General features: G+C 39.9%; 1 protein-coding gene across 4 annotated transcripts in view; it reads left to right on the forward strand.

Annotated features, from left to right (window-relative positions):
- Nucleotides 1-3,084: 3,084 nt before the first annotated feature.
- Nucleotides 3,085-20,480, forward strand: part of rimkla (ribosomal modification protein rimK-like family member A) — a 74,472-nt gene continuing 57,076 nt past the window's right edge. The window contains exons 1-2 of one of the 4 annotated variants that reach the window (XM_059951894.1): nt 3,085-3,417; nt 4,365-4,736. In XM_059951894.1, coding sequence (XP_059807877.1) covers nt 4,574-4,736 — 163 coding nt within the window. In that variant the 5' untranslated portion in view covers nt 3,085-3,417; nt 4,365-4,573. The other 3 variants (XM_059951893.1, XM_059951895.1, XM_059951892.1) reach the window with 3 other exon arrangements.

The following is a 20,480-nucleotide window of genomic DNA, read 5'->3' on the forward strand; positions in this document are numbered from 1 at the left end:
TTGTAAATCTCACTGCTATGCAGTCAGGTATCGCACTCCTCATTATTAAATCAGTCACCAACAGCATGCAGATTAGTGCTCTATTTGAAACTGCAACTTGACTTTTTATCTTTTCTGTGCAGTCCATTTATTTCTGTCTGCCTGACGTGCTCTTTGTATGTGTCCTACTTTGTTGCATTTTCTGCCAGTTTCATCTTTAAACCTGCATTGTGTAGGTTTGCTCCTTTTACAATGGTAGCACAATTTGTTCCAGTTTCTGTTTAGATGTTGCAATTTTTTACACATTCATTCCTGGCTGCAACTCAACTGTGCCCCGGCTGCTGTTTTAAATGTGAGTTGTGCTTCAGTTAGGGGCTATTTTGAAATGCTTTCTTGTAAGATCCCAAAAACTAAATGATCTACCAGTGCATCGTTAAGCCCATTACTGAAATGGCAATGTTCATATGATTTCTTCAATTCAGCCACGTACTCTGAAATGGACTCCCCTTCCAATGGGCAGACAAAAATAAATGGACTGCACCGAAAAGAGACAAAGATAAAAAGTGAAGTTGCAGCTTCAAATAGAACACCAATCTGCATGCTGTTGATGATTCCAATTATGAGACCTAACATGTTTTGCAATCAGAAATGGTTTCAGTTCTCAATGTTCCTACATTACTTTCACAATATCAGCAAAGCTCATTGTGGCTGGTTTGGCTGGAGCAGTCAAGCTTCTACGCAAACTGTATGTTTTTCTACCTATTACACTCAGTAAAACTGGCATTCACTTTTCACTGGATATTTCATTTGCTTCAATATACTACTCAATTTGCTCAGTTTACATATTCCAGTTACCTCTTTTGCAATTGTACATGTCTATCTTTCTGATGTAGCCAACTATTTATGCTTTGTTTAAAAAAATTATGATTACTATCACCCGTATTCACAGTTGATGAACCCATGAATTTCATCTATTTTCTGCCTTTTAAAAACTCGACTGTGTTCCTCAGCCCTTTGCAAAGAAACAGCGTGTTCTGTTTTTTTTTACAAACTCAAACATCATCCTGCACTTTTTAAAAAAAAACTCAATCGTCTCACTGCACTTCAATAGGTAGGTAGTCGTCTCGGGTTAATTTTAAAACTTACTTGTCTCCACTGTTAGGTTTTATAAATCCAAAACTAATGGAAAGAAAAACACAGGGAGCTCAGGGATAAATGTGTCTCAATCATTTTTACTTTTTGCGATATATGCACACATGATGTGGTGCCATAATGATGTATGCCATTCATGTACTTTTGTGTACAATCTGCAAGTAATTATGTAAACAAAGAATGCTTAATCAAGGCATTTACAATGTTACTTAAAATTACTGAAACATTAAATATAAAACATACAGCATTAGTATCTTATCTCCCAAATGCCCTCTCACTATCACTTCAACTACTACAAAAATTGTAGTGCTGCCATTTCCAATAAAGAGGAATATAATCTTGAGGAATAACATGTCATCTTCCAACTAGGCACATTACAAGCCACAGGACTCAACAACGAATTCAACAATTTTAGATAAACTGCCTTTCCAGTTTGTGTCACAATAGGTCCACACTTCTCTCTCCTCTGTCCTCAACTACTTCAGAAGTATTCCATACAGTCACAAGCCACCAGCCTTCTCAGCCAGCAACAAGAGTCACAGAGTCCATGTTGAACAAGACTGCCATCTGATCTAGTCTGATCTGATCTAGTCCCATTATCTAAGTTCATATATGTGCCTCAGCCACTTCCTCTGGCAGCTCATTCCACTATGTGAGAAAGTTGCCCCCTCAGGTTCCCATTTCACATCTCCCCCCCTTACATTAAACTTCCGCTCTTGTGAATCCCCAACCCTGGGAAAAACACTGCCTGCATTGCCCCTATCTATATCCCTCATGATTTCATACACCTTTATAAAAAGTGTATAAATTCTCGTATGGTCCATTGAAAAAGACCTCAACTTGCACAGCGGGTCTCAGTAGCTCTTAAATCTTCCCCTGTACTCTTTCCAACTGCACCTTTTCTATAGGACAGGGACTACACAATATCCCAAATGTGGCCTACTAATGTCCTGCATAGCTGCAACATGACATCCTAAACTCTATGCTCAGTGCCTTGACTGATGAAGGGCAGTGTGTAGAAAGCCTTCTTCACCCCCCCCCCCCCACCTTCTATCTGTGATAATACTTCCAGGGAACCACGTACTTGGATCACCATTGGTCTCCATCCTATCACAGATAGCTAATTTGTTTTTTTTTACCCCATTACTTACATTCTCTATTACTTAAAATATGCCTGTTTTCTTACTTCTCCAAGTTATCCTGGACCTGAAACATGAACTGTGTACAGATGCCACCTAATTTCCAACATTCCTGTTTGCACTTAAAACTCTTATTTTCTTTAAGTTCCTCCTCCTTTTCTGTAACACCCTCCAGCCTTGCAACATCTCCTTTTTATCAGTTTTGACAAAGAACCCGGAACGTTAACTGTTTTTCTTTACACTCTACCGATCTCCTGTATGCTTCTTAAAATTTTCAGTGTTCCTGGGGTCAATCTGCTTCTGGACTGGCTTTGCACACATCTCCTATTCCGTATTTGCAATGATTTGTTCACTTGTCCTTGTTATAATCTCTAGAATTTATACTTGACTCCTCTCCTGAAACACTTAAAGGTCCGAGATGAAAATAGAAAATGCAGGGGATCCTCAGCAGGTCGGGCAGCAGGTCGATATCTCTTCATCAGAACGCTTCTGGTTTTAAGTTTTTAAAAAGCTACCTTTTATTGTTACTGGTGCTAATATCGTTGCTTTATTTAAAAAAAGAAACTAAAGACAATTCTTGATTCGATGGAAGGGCAGCTACAACAATTTTTTTGAAGAGGAATTGAGTTCAATTTAACGATACCTCTGCATATCTCGCACAGGTAAGTGGCGATAATTACCCCGCGTTGCCATGTTTCAACGATCCAAATCGTATGAAACACAATGACACCAACCATCAGAACAATGTCACATTTAAAAATTTGATTACGGTTTCTATCGGGAAAATTCGCATGCAACAAAAATAACGTATCTACAGTGTATGTATTTAATATGCGTATTGTAAATTGTCTGAGGCTACGTCGTTATTCCGGCATATTCTACCGAATACCACATCCTTCCGTGTATCTGGTTACAGCGAGTTCTGCCCGGTTCCCAGGACTAGACGCTACATTCACTGTCTCCATACCAAACACACGCAAAATCCCTGCGATCGAGCGAGGACTATTTTTCTCGTTCCAGAGAAGCGCACACCCGAGACGTCCCCGCCCACAGAGGAGGCTGCAACCACGCGAATTGTCACCCAGACGTGTCAGCGTTGATCGGAAGCCAGCAGTGAGTTGCAGAGCCAGTTTAATTTTTTAAGCAGGTAGATGCATCAAAATGCGCTGATCTTTTGTCGAAATCGCTAGCGCACTAAGTGACGGGTAAGACGTCGACATTCCAGTACCCCGGGTATGCCCACACAGTGAATGGAGGAGGGGCGCACGTTCACGAAGTGCACAGAAACGTGAGGGTCAGTTTCTCTTTAAAGTGGTGAGCGGGTGGGGGAGAGAAGGAAACGAAGGGAGGCTTTGATTGACATGCGCACCCCCCCCCCCCCCACGGGAGGGCGCGTGCGTGAATTCTCAGGTGCCCGCACCCGTTCACGCGTGGAAGAGCGCGGCGGTGGTGGGGGGGGGGGGGGGGAGAGAGAGACACGAGCGCGAGCGCCCGGCGCGTGGGGGGGGGGGGGGTGGGGACGATTCTACATCGCGCTTCAAGCCGGGGGGGGTGGAAATTCCACAGGGATGCTGGGCGCCTGCGCACTGGACGGCTGCTTCGCCCGCTGACCCACTTTCCCGCCCCCCTCCCCAGCCCGGCCGCGCCGCGCTGTCGCGCCCCGCCTCCCTCCCACGGGTCGCCCAACTCACAACAAAACCGGGGCAGGAGGGAGGCAGGAGCCCGGCGCGGTCCGCGGTAGTCGAGCGACCGAGGAGGCTCTCGCACCACCGGAGAGAGAAAGTCGCCTAAACATTGTCGAACAAAGGAAATAACCGTTATCCGTCCCATTAAAGGGCATCGAAGGAAGGAGGGGACGACCCTTCACTTGAGGCGGTTCGAAATTTTTCTCTTTAATGTAATTGAGGGGAGAGAGTGAATAGAAACCGTTTCCTTTACTCCACCCCCATCCCCATAACCTCCACCTTTCCCTCCCCCTCCCCCTAGTCAGTTACTGCGGGTCGGGACTGACACCTACTCCCGGTTTAACGATTGCGTGTTTTTTCCCCTCTCCTCTCTCTCTTTCCTCCTCCCTCCCATCCCTCACTTTCACAGGCTGTCTTTTTCGCCCTGGGCGACTGAGGAGGACCGGAGCCCGCGGGCGGAGAAGTGGCGCCCGCCCCTCCGTCGCTCCATCCCAGACCGTTGCCTCAGGCTGGCTCCGCTCCTCATCAATCACCGCCTCCCACTCCCCGAACACCGTCCTCTGTTAATCTTCCCCCCTCTTCGCTCGCTCTTGGGCTGACCGTTTTGTTGTGCGAGTCATGTCCGCCCGCGTCTGGTTCGTGACAGATCGCAGGATCCTGCAGGATTACCCTCAGCAGGAGATCGAACGCGCTCTCCGCCAAAAATGCGCCGAGGAGGAGGTAGAGTTTCGCATGGTCTTGATGGACGAGATAGTCATCACCATCGAGCAAGGAGCTTTGGGTATGTGAAATCCGTCTGTACCCATTCCAAAGTAATTGATCACTAGCGTTCTTATTGTACATTCTCCGAAATTTTTATCTTTATACTTTATCTGTATCCGCAGTACACACTACAGGCGCATTTCCCCATTTCAGTTCATTGCTTTCCAACCAGACTGACACCTTTTGGCGAATCAGCTTTCTCCTTTCTGTCATTGCTGGTCTCCTGTAATTTGCACAGTTCAAACCTGATTGAAGCAAAACCAGAAAGTGCTGAAAATTCCTGCCAGGCAGCGACTGGGGTGGAATAAAGAAAGATCATTAACATTCCAGGCTTGTGACTTTAGTCAAAACTGGACAGATAATTACATTTAGGAGTCTTTAAAAATTGGATGAAAATAGGATGGAAGAAGAGATTAAATGATAAAAGGAGTAATAAAACATTGAAAATTCGCCCAATATAAGGCAAATAAAGAGTAAAAGAAGTGCCAAAAGACAAGTTTGCTATTTTCATCCAAAATTGTTGAATTTAGCATTGAGCATGAGATGCTCAGAAGTATCTGATTAGAAGATGAGGTGCTAATTTTTTAATGCTTGCTTAATTAGACAAATGTAGGTGGTCCCTGGGAGTCAGGCATAAAGCATCAGTAGTGAATCAGAATCTTAAGATTCCATTTAAAATAGCCTATGAAAAGTGGGTGTCCAATCTCCACTTAATCATCCTCAATATAGAGTCTGCATCATGACAACAGTAATTTGACCTGTAGTGCAATGGCCAGACTTTTCCACAGATCACTTCAACAGTTATTGGGGGGGGGGGGGGGGAATAAACTACTTTCAGGGAGTAGTCAAGTTACAAAAATATATTGCCAAATAGGAAGACTTTTTTGCTTTGTGTGAATATTGAAACATTTTTTTTGAATCTCCATGTTTTATACTGTTATAAAGATAGTTTTTGTTCATTCCTGATGGTGCTAGCCATTTACCATATTACTCTAATAAAGCACATTGCTTCCTCTGCGACACAAAATCGGGATGGAACACCCTGAAATTTTTTTGTAAAGTATCAAATCTGATGAAATTACTCCATGCTATTAAAATGATTGAAAAGACTTGCAGATAATGGATTTAGTGTTTTTATTTTACAGAAATGAATTTACACCTTTTTTTGAATAGTGAATGCATATGGTTCAAAATAGAAGTTAATACAACTATTAGGTGTAATGAGGTACAGATTTTGTGAACTATGTATAGTTATTTTGCATAATTTTACAAATATACAAATATTGAAATTTATGTCACTACAGGTTTCAATAAATGATAAAATAAGTTTGAAGTTCTTAACAAACTAGTATTAAAATGGAAAGTTGATACACATATTGTATTTCACACACAGTGCAATCTTTGCAGCCTTGACTGATGCAATGACAGTAATAGGACACCTGTTGTTAGTGAGGATTTTTTTGGGGCAGAAGTTGTACAGTTTGTACACTTTGCCGCTTTTCATTCTGTCTGGATTGGCCAGATGATGTAAATATCAGTATAATGTCCAAACTTTAATATTGTGCCATGTGAATAGAATTATGTTACTAGGGTTGGTTCTTTTTTGGGGGAAAAATAACAGCTTTTAATGATTCTGAAGGATCAAACTGAACATTATTTAAATGATCAAGTCCAACTTCCCTGTGCGTATGGGACAGAATATTGTGCAAGTCACAAGTAGATTGATCCAGACTGGGAACCCAGCCACCTTTCCAGTGAATGGTTTCAGCAGAGTCCTCTTTGGAGTTAATAAGCCTTGTGTGAACAGCAGTTATGCATAAAATAGCTTCACATTAATCTAGTCAGAAACTACCAAGAATAAAGGAAAATGTCATCTCATAAAAGAGGGGGTACAAAACTTGCATGTCTGACTTCAAGAAGCAATCCTTAAAAAGGTACAACATTCAGATTAACATTCTCCTGGCTCACTTCTTACCAAAACTTTCTGGGAGCCTATGCTTAATTGATGGCGAAATAGGTAGGGATGGTAACCTACATGACCCTTGAAGGGCAGAATGCAGAAGAAGCAGCCTCTTTGTAAAGCCATTCAATAGGACTGTCTGAGCTGAGCTTACTGAGCTTTATTTATAATTTTTGATGCTTTTACTGATTTGAAATCTATCTGTTTTAAACGTAATGAGGAGTTCCAAATATGCACAGATCACTGAGCAGATTCACCAGGATCGATTTGTGCATTAAGATGGCAGTTAGGACAGGGGTATGCTTGTCCTGCAGGGAGAACTTACGACTGTGAGGACTACTCTTGGTGTAAGTGACTAGCTGTAGCTCCTAGTAACTGTGCTATGGAACTAGAGCTTGATACATTAATGATTATCCAGGATGCTGAGAGCATCATGTGTAAGTGTTTCAGTGAGGTGGTTGTACCTGGCTGCAGGTAGTAGTCTTTCCACTAGGAAAGGCAGAAGGGGTAGATGGAGTGCAAGATTCTGCTGTGGCCATTGCCCTTAAACGTCAGGAGAAAGCAGCAGCCAGGACTGACTCTGAGGATTAACAGAGAAGGCTGACGGCAGAAAGGACTATGGTGATATGAGACTTAATGGAGAGACCAACAGGAGATTCTCTGACTGCAAGAGGAGCTCTAGAATGGTGTATTACTCACCTGCAAGGATGCCTGAGTGGTTGCAGAACATTTCTCATGAAACAGGAGAACAGCCTGTTTGTTCTCAGCCTGTTGTAATTTGTGTTACAAATTACATAGGTTGAAAAGGGATGAGGTCCTGTGGAGTGAATGTAACGTGTTAAGAAAAGATATAAAGCAAGATCTCAAGGATAGTAATAATCTCCTAGTGCTAAGTGTTTGTAAGGGTAGGAATATGAGGATATTGCAGATGAATGCACAGTTAAGAAGTTGGTGCAGGGATCAGGGATTTAAATTTGTGGACCGTTGGGGTCTCATCTGGGATAGAAATGACCTGTGCAAGAGGGATGTGATGCACTTGAACAGTATATTGGCAGGCAGATTTACTAGTGCTGCTAAGGATGGCTTAAACTAGATTGGTAGGTGGGTGGGATCCAAAGCAGAAGTGAGGCTGATGGAAGGCCAGAAATGAGAAAGAATTTAATGACAGTTAGATCAGTAGACCTGCCAAGCAGTAACATGGCAGGGAGTGAGGAAAGACTCTGATAAAATTATTTATTTCAATGCAAGAAGCTTGACAACTAAGATGGATGAACTCAAGGCATGCATATATTGGTCTGCCATATTATAACATTTACAGAAACATGGATAAAGTAGAGACTGGACTGGCAGCTAAATTTATGTGGATATGAGTCCTTTAGGTTGAGTATATTTAAAAAACAGGTTGATAGGTTCTTGATTAGTAAGAGTGTTAAAGGTTATGGGGGGAGAAAGTAGGAGAATGGGGTTGAGAAGGATAATAAATCAGCGATGAAGAAATGGTGGAGCAGACTCAATGGGCCAAATCGCTTAATTCTACTCCTAGTCTTGCATTTTATAGTGGAATAGAGGAGGAAAAAAGAGAGGAGAGGGAGTTGCATTTCTAATTGAGAACATGATAGTCCAATATAAAATTACTGAGAGATCATCAAGTGGCTTTGTGTGGAGCTGAGAAGGGGGAGACCACCTTGTTAGGGTTGTACTAGAGTCTCCTAAATAGAGATGGGAATTAGAGGAACTCACAAGAATAACACGATTGTCAGAGTAGGGGATTTTAACTTACTTGATTATAGACTGGGACTGCCATCGTGTTGAGGGCTAAGTTGGGGTGAAATTTATTAAATGAGTTTGGGAAGTTTTCTCATACAAGACTTTGACGGCCCCATGTAGGAGATGGTAAAATTTTACCTACTTTTGGGAAATGGGGCAGGACAGGTCACTGAGGTGTCAGTGGGAAGGGACTTTGAGACCAGTGTCCATAGTTTTATTAATTTTAAATTAGTTATGGAAAGTGACAGATCTGGTCCATAGCTTAAAGGTCTAAATTTGGGCAAGGCAAATATTGACAATTAGACAGGAGTTTCAAAAATTGATTCAGTAAGTTGTTCTGAGGCAAAGGGGCATCTGGCATTGGGAGGCTTTTAAAAGTTAAGAGTTTGAGAATTGAAAATATGGATGTTTGTTAGTGCAAGGCAAGCCTGGCAGAAGTTGGGTACTTGGATAACAAGTGATATTGAGGCTTTGATCAGTTAAGGAGGAGCCATGGGTCAGGTATAAGCAGCTGAAATTAAGTGAATCCCTCCAGGAGTATAGGGTTACTGTAGCGGTGTGCTACACGCAGTGCTAAAATTATGACACGGAGTTGGTAACTGCAGTCGAAGGAAAAAAACTTTATTCAAAATCCTCAGCCTCACTTTTAAGCCTCCCTCAACCTGCCCCCCCGTGGCGCAGAGGCTCCAAAGCTCTGTGCTCGCAAACCCCCGTAGGCTATCTAATTGTGAGCCGGTTCGGATGTGCCAGGAAATGTGTCGCCACATTACAATATTTTTAAAGCATCAGACCACAAGACCCTACAGAGGATAACAAAAATCACCAAGAGGATCATTGGGGTTTCCCTATCCCTATTTGAGACATTTACAAGGAGCCTTGTATACAAAGGGCCTGAAGCATTAAGGAACCCTGCCACACATCCCACAATCTCTTTGACCCACAACTTCCAAGAAAGAAGTACAGGAGCATCAGGACTGGACTGCCAGACTGGTAACTGTTGTGAGACTAATGAAATATCCTGCCACCATTGAGGTCTTGTCACTAGGACACTGAGCTGTTTACTGTCACCTGTGCTATGCACCACCTGCACTTTGAATTAAATTTTATTAACTTATTTGTGGTAATATTTTCCTGTGTGCTATGTGTGATATTTTTTGTGGGTGTACTGTGGTCTGGAGAGTACAGTCAGATGACAAACTTGAACAAAATCAGAAAGGCTAAAGGGGGCATGATAAAGCTTTAACAGACAAAATTGAGAAATCAATTAGATTTTAAGTGTATAAAGATAAAAAGACTACGGAGACAATAGAGCCCCATCAAAGACCAAAGTGGACATCTTTGTTAGAGTCACAGGAGATGAGCAAGGACTTTACTGTGGATAGAGACATAAGGACATAACTTGATGGTTAATGGAAGTCTTGGCTAGTAATCTGCATTAAAGTAGAGAAGGTGTTGGATGTCTTAAAACTTAAAGGTAGATAAATCTCCAAAGCCTGATTAGTTACTTCCAAAAACCCTGTGAAACTACAGTGCAAATTGTGGTAGCTCTAGTTGAATGTATCATCATTAGTGATGGGAGAAATGCTGGAAGACTTGGTTAATGTGCACAGACTTTTTCACAGGCTTGGGGAATTGATAACTGGAGGACCTAGATTTAAGGTGAGAGGAACAAGATTTAATAGGAACCTCAGGCAACTTTTTCACTGAGACTGAGCAGTCATTATATGGACTGAGATACCAGAGGAAGTGGTTCATGCAGGTTCATTAACAACAATTAAAAGGTACTTGGACAGGTACATGGATTGGAAAGGTTTAGAAGATATGGGCCCTTACCAGTGTTATCTTTCTGCTTCAACCTCCATCCTGGTAAACTTAATAGCTTTTGAGTAGCAGCTGTGCTAATTCAGCTGTTTAAAAACTGTACTTCCTTGTTACCTTTTTCTTCACTTTGATCCCCTTGCACGCATGTCTTCAAAACATCTTTCGGATCTGACCAGAAATTTTCCAAAATTTTTCAACCACAGCTCACTGGCCTGTAATAACTCAGCTATCCTTGCTGCCCTTCTCAGATACATAAACAACATAATCTATTCTGCAGTCTTGTGGTACCTCAATGAAGATGAAAAAAATCTTCATCAGGGTACCAGCTATCCCTTCCCTTGCTTCCTGTAGCTAGTATCCTGGGATAGATCTCAACCATAGTGTCTACACTCATGCATTCATGACATTTGATACCTCCCTTTCTTAATACTGACTTGCTACTGACCATTAACATACACTTTGAAATCACTATCATCTGTGCTTTTCTCCTTTGTGAATACTGATGAGAAATATTCACTTAGGACGTTGCCCATATTACCTGGCTCTACAAATAGATTATCCATTTGGTCTCTATTGGTACCCACATTTCCTGGTTATCCACTTGCTCCGAGTATACTTATAAATATCTTGGGATTTTCCTTTTTTTTTTGCCAAGGATATTTCATGGTCCTGTTGGCCTGGGGTCAACAATCTCTAAATTTTCTTGAAAACTCCCGTTTGTCAGATCTCATTTTACCTGTAAGTATCTGCTTCTGGTCTGTTTTTTGTCAGGTTCAGGTTTGGAGCATGCCTTATGAGAATAAGTTGAGTGAACTTGACCTTTCTCCTTGGAGCGACAGAGGATGAGAGGTGACCTGTTAGGTGTTTAAGATGATGAGAGGCATTGATTGTGTGGATAGCCAGAGTCTTTTTCCCAGGGCTGAAATGGCTAACATGAAGGGGCATAGTTTTACGGTGCTTGGAAGCAGGTACAAAGGGACTGTCAGAGAAGTTTTTCCACACAGTAGTGGGTGTGTGGGATACACTGTTAGCAATGGTAGTAGAGGCAGAATCATAGTGTTTTTAAGAGATTCTTAGATAGGTACATGGAGCTTGAAAAAATAGAGGGCTATGTGGTAGGGAAATTCTAGGCAGTTTCTAGAGTAGATTACATGGTTGGCACAACATTGTGGGCTGAAGTGCCTGTAGATTTCTATGTTCTCCGTCCACCCTTGCGCTATTGAAATCATCCTTCCCGGCTACCACCCCTCACCAAACTTCAAGACCTTGACTTGTAGACCAATCTTACCACTTTTCATAACAGACTGGAAATCTGCAGAATTATGGTCACTGTTCCAAAGTTCTCCTTTGTTGACACTTCCGCTACCTGCCAGTTTCATTTCTCAAGGTAGTTGAGTACTGGCCCATCTCTATTTACAAGCTATCCAGCTTGTGCATACTCCAGCTTCCCCACAACAGGTTTCCAGTGACTTAAGACATTTCCTCCACGCCATTTCTTCAGTCATATAGTCATCTGCTCTTTCCTGTTGAATGCAGTAGTATGAATGCCTGGTAGTTTTGAGAACTCTATAATAAAGCCAAATACCTGTTGCAAGTGTGAATGTATACTTGTGTTTGGTTGATACTTCAGATTCGTGTAGCAGCAAAACTTGTGTGCCTGCATTCTTTAAAGTAGGAGACAATCTATTTTCAGAAGCTTTCCTTCAGGGATCTTTGCAGCCTCATGACATTTCACTTCTTACTGTGTATTTACAAAAATAAAGTATGACTCAACTGGTAAAAGTGAGGAACTTTCATATATGTTAAATGTAACTTTTGCATTCACATGAAAAGGGCATTTGGCTAGACTGGATTGTAAAAAAAAAAGTTAGTAGAGTGATTTCCAGTTAATTGGGACGAGTACATTTTGGCCCAGTTAAGCGGCTGCCCCAGTTAGTCAGAGTTTCATGGAAATAGTTAAAAAGGTGCTTTAAAAAAAAAGACAAACGGAGTAACATTATGTATCTAACTGAAATACAGAACAAATTAGAACACCACCAATACTGCTATTATGCTATAAAACTGTTCAGATTAAGCACCCCTTACCCAAAAATTCAAAAGTATTTGTAATTCTTTTGAGCGTTGACATGATGTCACAAATGCAAAATACCACAAGGCATTGGGAAGATTTCCAGGTGATGCACAAGTTTCTGCACACCACAGATAGTTCTGAGAATTGACATTGCATGCCCTGAGTGTGACCCTGTTTTCAATGTAGCTAGGCCTTCATTCATTACTCACGGTGATTGCCATGTGTTATGTGCTTATTCTCTGCTCTGTGTTATGAAGGTGTTGAGCATGTCAAAAAGGCCTGTAGTTTTCCCCAAGGGTAATAGTGAAAAGGAAGAGGAAAAACTTTGGAAAAATTTGACAGTGGTGTAAGTGTGAAGCATCTGTTAAGAGTATGCTGTTGGAGCGACCACCATCTACAACCTTAAGAAACAAGGAGAAATTCTTAAAATGCTATGTTAAAAGTAATGAGGAGTTAATGAGAGCACTGCATAAAGTGAAAAATGAAGATCTTATTGTGTATTGAAAGAGTGGGTTTGTCAGTGTCAGAGTGAACGTATGCTGCTTAATGGTAAGCTGATCATGAAACAAGCACAGATCTATCATAACAAACTGAAGATTGAAGTTAATTGTGACTGCAGCAGACTAGTTGCAGAAATTTAAGAAAAGGCACGGCATTAAATTTTCAAGGATTTGTGATAAAGTGCTGATCACAAAGCTGCAGAGAAATTAAAGGGCTGTGGTGATGTACATTCATAACAGAACAAGAAATCATATCAGTTTATAAAATCAAAGAAAGATTGCTTTGACAAAAACCCTTGTTAATGAGGCAGGCGACACTGGAAGAAGCATTTTAAAAAGTTGTCCAGCACAATGCCTCCTTATCCCGAGAGCATTCGCTTCCAGATCCCTCTACTGCTTCTGATGTTCCATCTCACAATGTCAATGGTGGTGTACCTTCTCCCTTATGTTTCTCAGTCCTGATGTTCTAGTGTTTGGTGCTGCATTTAGGGTATATGTACATGCTTCAGGGTGTATGTATAAGATGTGTGTATACACACATACATATACGAAACACTTGCAGCCCCAAACCTTTTGGATAAGGCTTGCTCAACCCGTAGTAGTTCCTAAGTTATTGATGGAGTTCATGCAGTGTACGCTGCCATGTTCTTTTGACTATAAATGAATAAAATGAGCTCAGACACCTGGTGTAGATAAGAGACTGGTTTCATACAAAGCTTTCAACAATTGCATCCTCCAAATCTTCATTTTCAATGTAACATTAAAGATGATTTTCAATAGCTCGATTCTTCATAATTTCTTAATTGCTGAAGTATGAAATAGTTTGATTTTCACTCCCAGCAGTTTCTGGCATCTCCAAGCCTTAATGTTTGAAACCGCAGTGAGTAAAACAATTCTGATATTTCTCACCAACTATCAGTGACAAAAATCACTTCTTTGAACAAACATAAGCACGATGGTGTAGTGGCTAATAGCCACACAAGTGCACACGAAAGACAGTAGTGAGAAACCGTTTAACAACATTCTCCTGTCCACATTAAGTGGCATAGTGTCCCAAATAAACTAAGGGAATTCCAGCCATTTTTCATGATCAGTTTTTATTCTTTAAGAGCTGTTCCAAATAAGTGGTTGCCTCGATTAACTGATGGCCCAATTAACTGGAAGCCACTATTTCCTGAAGAAAAATGCTGATGTAGAAAATGTTCATTTCTGAAACAAAATAGCATTATGTAAGGGATTAATGAGCAATGTTTTGAACTGGCTGCAACAAATAAACTTTATTTCAATACGTAGTTTCTGAAATAGGGCAAGGAAATTACTAACATTGTATTAATACTGGAATAAGCATACTGTAAGAATTTCCAAGTCACTAATCTTCATGGCAATACAGTGCTTTGAAATGAAAGCAGGTGGATTGAATATGTGGAACAGCAGGTGCATTGGAAGTTTGTTAGTAATTAAAAGGTTCTAATTGTATATTATACTGACCTCAAATCTTGAGTTCAGTCATGAAATGATGTTTCACTGGAGAAGGCAATTTGATCAGTTTTTACCTGTGCTGGATCATTGAAGGAGCCACATAGTTGATCCTGTTTCCCAATTATCTCATTTTTTTCCCCCCACTGTCAAGTGCTTTGAAACACCCTAGTGGAAATCTTGTCATGACTGTCAGTATTTCTTTATTGAATTGTGTTTTGACAATGTAGTTGAATCTACTTTTGTTACCCTTTGAGGCAATGATTTCCAGGTCATTACCTAGTGTATAAAACATTTTCCCACGTGTTGCCACTGGTTCTTTGTCGACCATCTTTAATTCTGTGTCAACTGATTATTAAGACTCCTGTCATTGGTAGTTTGCTTTCTGCCTATTTAGACAGACATATTACTTGCTATACTCCCATAGAAATAGAAGTACAGAATACAAACTCCAGTAAGTTGTGCTAAACCAGTGAACTTTATTCCCTAAAAAGCATGCAAAATTAAAAGGAATAGGTTTGTATCAATAGATTAAGTTTCATAATTAAATGGATAGACTGGGGAAACTAGGGTTGTTCTCTTTGGAGACTAGTAAGATCTGTGTGTGTTTTTTGTTGCAAAGATTATCTAGATTAAGTAAAAGAATCTGTTTGCTGTAGTTAAAAGGTGATAACCAGAGAGCACAAAATTAATATGATAGGCAAAAAAATGACCAAAGGGAACATTCACAAACTACTTGGGTAGTTGGTGCTTAGGATTTGGACTGATTAAATAATTTATTTTAATGCAATTATTACTAACATGGAATTGACCCCTGGAAGGTGCAGAGGAATATTCCTATGCAGCTGAATCATTGATTCATTGATTTCCTCACTGGCAGAGCCTGGTTAGAACAGATTGGCAAAAATATCTCCACACTCTCACTCTGCACAGGTACAGTATAGGGCTGTGTGAACCCAGCTTTATTCACTTTATTCTTAGCATTGTGCAATTAAGTACAGCTCCAATGTTGTATTTGTTTGCTGATAACATAAAAGTAGGATTGAAAGTCTGGTTGAGTACTGCCACAACCTCCACCCAATGTCAGCTAAACCAAAGCAAGCTGTAGGTCCAAGCGCCAGTCAAAATTAGAGAAACTTAGGTGAAGAGGGTTAGTGGTTTTAAATACCTTGGCAACAGCTAAACAAAATGTTTCTCTGGGACCAAGGTGCAAAACAACTGTACATATATCAAATATGGCATATAAAACAATATTAATGTTAACCCAATAATATTAACAGGTAATATTCTGTACATGTAAAAGTAGATAAAGTGCATATATGACATATAGTTAAATATACAACATGTAAATATGTGACTGTGCTGTCATAATGTGTACTGGGTGGCAGCAGTGTGTTCTGCAATCTCTCACCCTGGTGGAAGAAGCTGTTACCAGCAGAACTGTCCTTGTTCTTGTACTGCAGTGCTTCCTTCCTGACAGTAGGACGTCGAAGAAATTGTGGGATGGATGGGTGTGGTCCTTCACAATGCTGAGGGCTCTGCAAACTCTGCACTTCTGGTATGTGTCCTGTATAGGGGTGGTGAGAGAGACCCCCAGTGATTCAGCAGTCCTCACAATTCATTGCAGGGTCTTGCGATCAGATGCCTTGGAATTTCCACATCAAACGATGATAACAGCAGGTCAGGACACTCAATGGTGCTTTGGTAGAATGTGGTTAGCATGGGCGTGGAGAACTTCACTTGCCTCAATCCCCTCAGGAAGTGGAGACGCTACAGATTTTTTCTTGACTAAAGAGGAGGTGTTGAGGGACTATGTGAGATTGTCCATGATGTGCACTCCAACGAATTTGGTGCTTCTGACTCTCCATGGAGGAAATGTTGATGTGCAGTAGGGAGTGGCCAGATTCCACCTTCCTGAAGTTCTCGATCATCACTTTGAGACTGAAGTCTGTTGTGTTCACACCAGCCTACAAGCCGTTCCATCTCCTTTCTGTGTGCCAACTCATCATTGTTGCTGATCTCTAACCACAGTTGTGTCATCAGTGAACTTAATGATGTTTTTAGAGCTGACTCTAGTAGTGCAGGTGTGCATCAGCAGTGTGAGCAGCAATGGCCTGGGGGTACCAGTGTTCAGTGTGATGGAGCTAAAGATGTCAGATGTCTCTCTGGAGGATCTGTCCTTTGACCAGCTCGTAAGTATCACAAAGAAGCTTCTACTTTCTTGGAAGTTTGCGTAGATTCAACATTTCACCAAGAATGTTAATAGCTGCACAGGGCAGAGTACCCTTAAGTGGTTGCACCATGACTTGGATGGAAATTACCATGCTCAGGGATGGAAAAGACCACAGAAGTTGATGGATTCAGCCCAGTCTTTCACAGACAAAGCCCTCCTCACCGTTGAGTATATTTACATAGAATGCTATCACAAAAAAGCAGCATCTATCATTAATGACTCCCACCATCCAGGCCATGCCCTCCTCTTGCTACTACCATTAGGCAGGAGTTTCAGTAGCTTTAGGTCCCACAACATCAGTTTCAGGAACTCTTATTATTCTATAACCATTAGGCTCATGAAGCAGCATGGATAACATTCACCACTATGAACTGGTTCTGTGACCTACAGACTCTCACTTTTAAGAACTCTACAACTCGTGTTCTCAATATTGGTTTCATCTGCAGAGTTTTCTTCTTTTGCACATTGGTTGTTTGGCAATCTTTGTTTATGTATAGTATATTGTAAAATTTTATTGTATTTTTTCTGTAAATGCCTGCAAGAAAATGAATCTTGAGGTAGTATATGGTAACATGTATGTAATTTGATAATAAATTTACTGAACTTTGCTGATGTTCTCTATTGACCAAGTCACATAATACATAGAAACGAATATGTTATATTACGAAATGTACAGTATACAGTTAGTAGTTTGTTGACTAAATATTTGGTCTGTTTGATTGGATAGTTAAAACACACAATTTACTGTATTTTGAATTCCTGAATCATATATGCTGATTGCTTCCTGTAGTTTAAAAAACTTTCAGTTATAATATTCATTTGCCCTACCCCTGATTTTTTTAAACTATGAACTATCATTAAGCATTTCTTTTTCGTTATGGTTTGAAAATGGAAACTTTTTATTTAGAATATTTTGCTATTTTGGGATGTCTTAGCAGTTTAAATTTTAACCAGAGATTCTTAAAAATTATAGCTGCTGTTGTTGAAAGCATGGCAGCTAGTTTACATACAATGAGTAGCAGGTTATAATTATATGATTTTAGTTCTAAAGAAAAATATAGGCCAAGATACTGGAATAGATTGCTTTTAGTAGAATTAGTGCCATGGGATCCTTTGCATTCATCTTGGAGAGTAGGTGGAACCTCGATTTAATCTCTCACAAAAAAAGTATCATAATCAACTTGGCAGCATTCTTTCATAACTCCATTGAAATGTCAATTTAGTTTATCCACTGAGGTCTCTGGGATGGAGGTTGTTTCCAGTACACGAAGGGGCTGATGTAAAGAATGATGTAATATCGATCACAAGGATATTTAGGGCATATTTGCTTGGAAAATAAAATGCTTTTGATTAAAATTAAAAATTCTGACTCAGTATTGAATATTGTATCCCATATTCTGTTGTGTTAGCAGTGAATCGGAAAGGTTCTTTTTTAAAAAATATTTCAGATAAAATGGTTATAAGCATGTGTCTTGTATAAATTAACATGTAGAGGAATATATATAAACTTGCACCCATGTTTGAAATTCAGAATCTTAACTGGAAGGAGTCTGTCATGTACAAGAATTAAATTTCTCTCAGAACTACGTTTTATAATTCAATCTTAGTTTGTATGCCAAATACATGTTCACTTTAACATGTATTGAGTGTTTTAAGCATGGTACCTAGTGGGTTATTTTTGCTTGCTTGTTTTCATTTTTCTAAAGAATAAAGTAAAAACTTGCATGGGGGTCTAAGTCTGAACCTGGGATTTAGCACACTGAGGAATTATGGCCAAGAATTATTTTAGTCTTATGACTAAATATGAATTCAACCAAAGACAAAATTCCACCCCAATCTTTTTCTGAAGGTGCTAAGTGGTTGCTGCATTATCAACCCTGGTTTCATTGAAGTCAATGAAACCCAACGTCGAGAGAAGAGTACCACGGGGAAGGCCAATACTCCAGCATTCCTGTAGTGCTAACGACCAGAGAGACAATTCTGTGCACCAGGTATTGACTTAAATAATTAAAACCTTTTTGCTCTCTCATGATTTTGTGACTTTTGATTTAACTTTTGCTGCATTTAAGACAAAACTAGAAAAGGAAATCATTCTCAAGGCTTGAATCATGCATCATATGTACATTAAGTTCTTTGTCAATATGTGAGTACAGCATGTTCTGTTTCTGACGTGATTTCAATCTGAGTCATTGTGGTAAACAAGTTTTAGTTATATATTTTTAATTTGTGAAAATGAACTGGGTAAAAGACAGTAAAAATCCATATCTGAAATTTTAAAACTGTTTATATTGACTTCTATTTGTTCAGTTCTTTAATTCAGGAATCTGTTCCTTCCAGGTTTAAATCATTCTGAAATTGCGTTGAATCCTCCAGCCATTTTATTTGTTGAATGGTCTTGATGTGTTTGTTGGCATTAACCAAACCTGCAGGCTGCTTTTAAATTAGCTTTGAGGTTTTTTCAGATCTTTGTAAATCTTCAGCAAGATTTTGTCTTTTCCACATCTATAAATTTAAAATTTTTTCTACTTCATGGATGTTTTGCAGTGAATTTCATAGAACAAAATAGTTTGCGCTTTCAAAGCATGGTTGCATGCTGAAAGCTTGGAATTGGAATTGACATTATCAGATGTATTGAGAGACAGTAAAAAGCCTGGCTTGATCTGTTCACACAGATCAAATCATTACATAGCTTGCAGAATAAAGGGTAACAGCTAGAGAAAGTGGAGTGCAGGTTAACAAAGTTTAAGATCATAATGAGAGGGGATTGATTTTTGCTTTCTTAAAAGTATGAAGGTAAGATACTGAAATCTGAAATATAAACAATTGCTGGAAATGTACAGGAGGCAAGGCAGTGTCTATGAAGAACAAAATCATATTTTTGCCATCATTAACCTTGAGGGGGGGGGGAAACAGGGAGAAACCGGTGTATAAGCATGTTTTAAATGGAAAGGAAAAGGGGAAGATCTAAACAAATGCAGTTTGCAAATGGCTTGAATGGATGGAATTTGTAATAAGATGAAATTTAGTTGTGCTGTTTTCAATCTACCATACTGCATTTGTCGGGCAGAATGCAATCATCTTGCTATTGGAGAGACAGAATGTAGATTAATTGCTTAATCAGGATGTATGACTTGAGCTTACAAGTATCTATAACTAATTTTTGTGGCCCACTTTCATACAGTTGTCTTTCTCCCAACCCTGTGGCAATGAAGTTCAACATAAGGCTACAGGACAGCTTCTCTAATGTAGATTAAAGCCTATTATCTTGATATTAGATTCATTGTTTTATTTTTGTGATTTTTTTTTGTCTCTTTCCAATTTTCAATGCCTCTAGATGGCCCCATTGTTTATTGTCATATGTATCGTTCATTTTCACCTTGGGCTAACATTCCTGTGTTACTGGGGTGGGAATATGTTGACATACATTTCTTGTGATATTACCACTTTCCTGTTTAGTCTCTTCATTTGGGCCTTGGAAGGAGTGAGTGGAAATAGTTTTTAGAGCTGTAGGAATTATTTGTATGTCCTGAGGATTGTTTTAAAACTCTGTTGCATGGAGTAAGTCATGAACTGGGTCAGATCTGTTGTAGTTGTTTAATATTTTTAACTTGTGTGACGTACTTTTTTTCTGATTATGTACCTTGGGTGTTTTATTAAGACTGACTGCAGCAATATTTTGTCTGAATTAATTGTCATGACTGAGTAAATGTATTTTCATGTTGATCTTTTACTGTGAAAAGAATGTAGATTAAACAGTTTTGGAATTAGTTGCTGTGCTGTTCAGACTAAGTCCAGATGTACAATCTGAGTACTCAGTTGAAGTCAAGTGGCATGTGATTTTGATGTGTAACAGATTACTGAAGCTCAAATCAATTGTTGGGACTGCTTCAGCTCAGGAGAAATTAGTTTTGTTTCTGCACTATGATGATACAGCA

Source organism: Hypanus sabinus, chromosome 27, assembly GCF_030144855.1.
Source record: "Hypanus sabinus isolate sHypSab1 chromosome 27, sHypSab1.hap1, whole genome shotgun sequence".
NCBI lineage: Eukaryota > Metazoa > Chordata > Chondrichthyes > Myliobatiformes > Dasyatidae > Hypanus > Hypanus sabinus.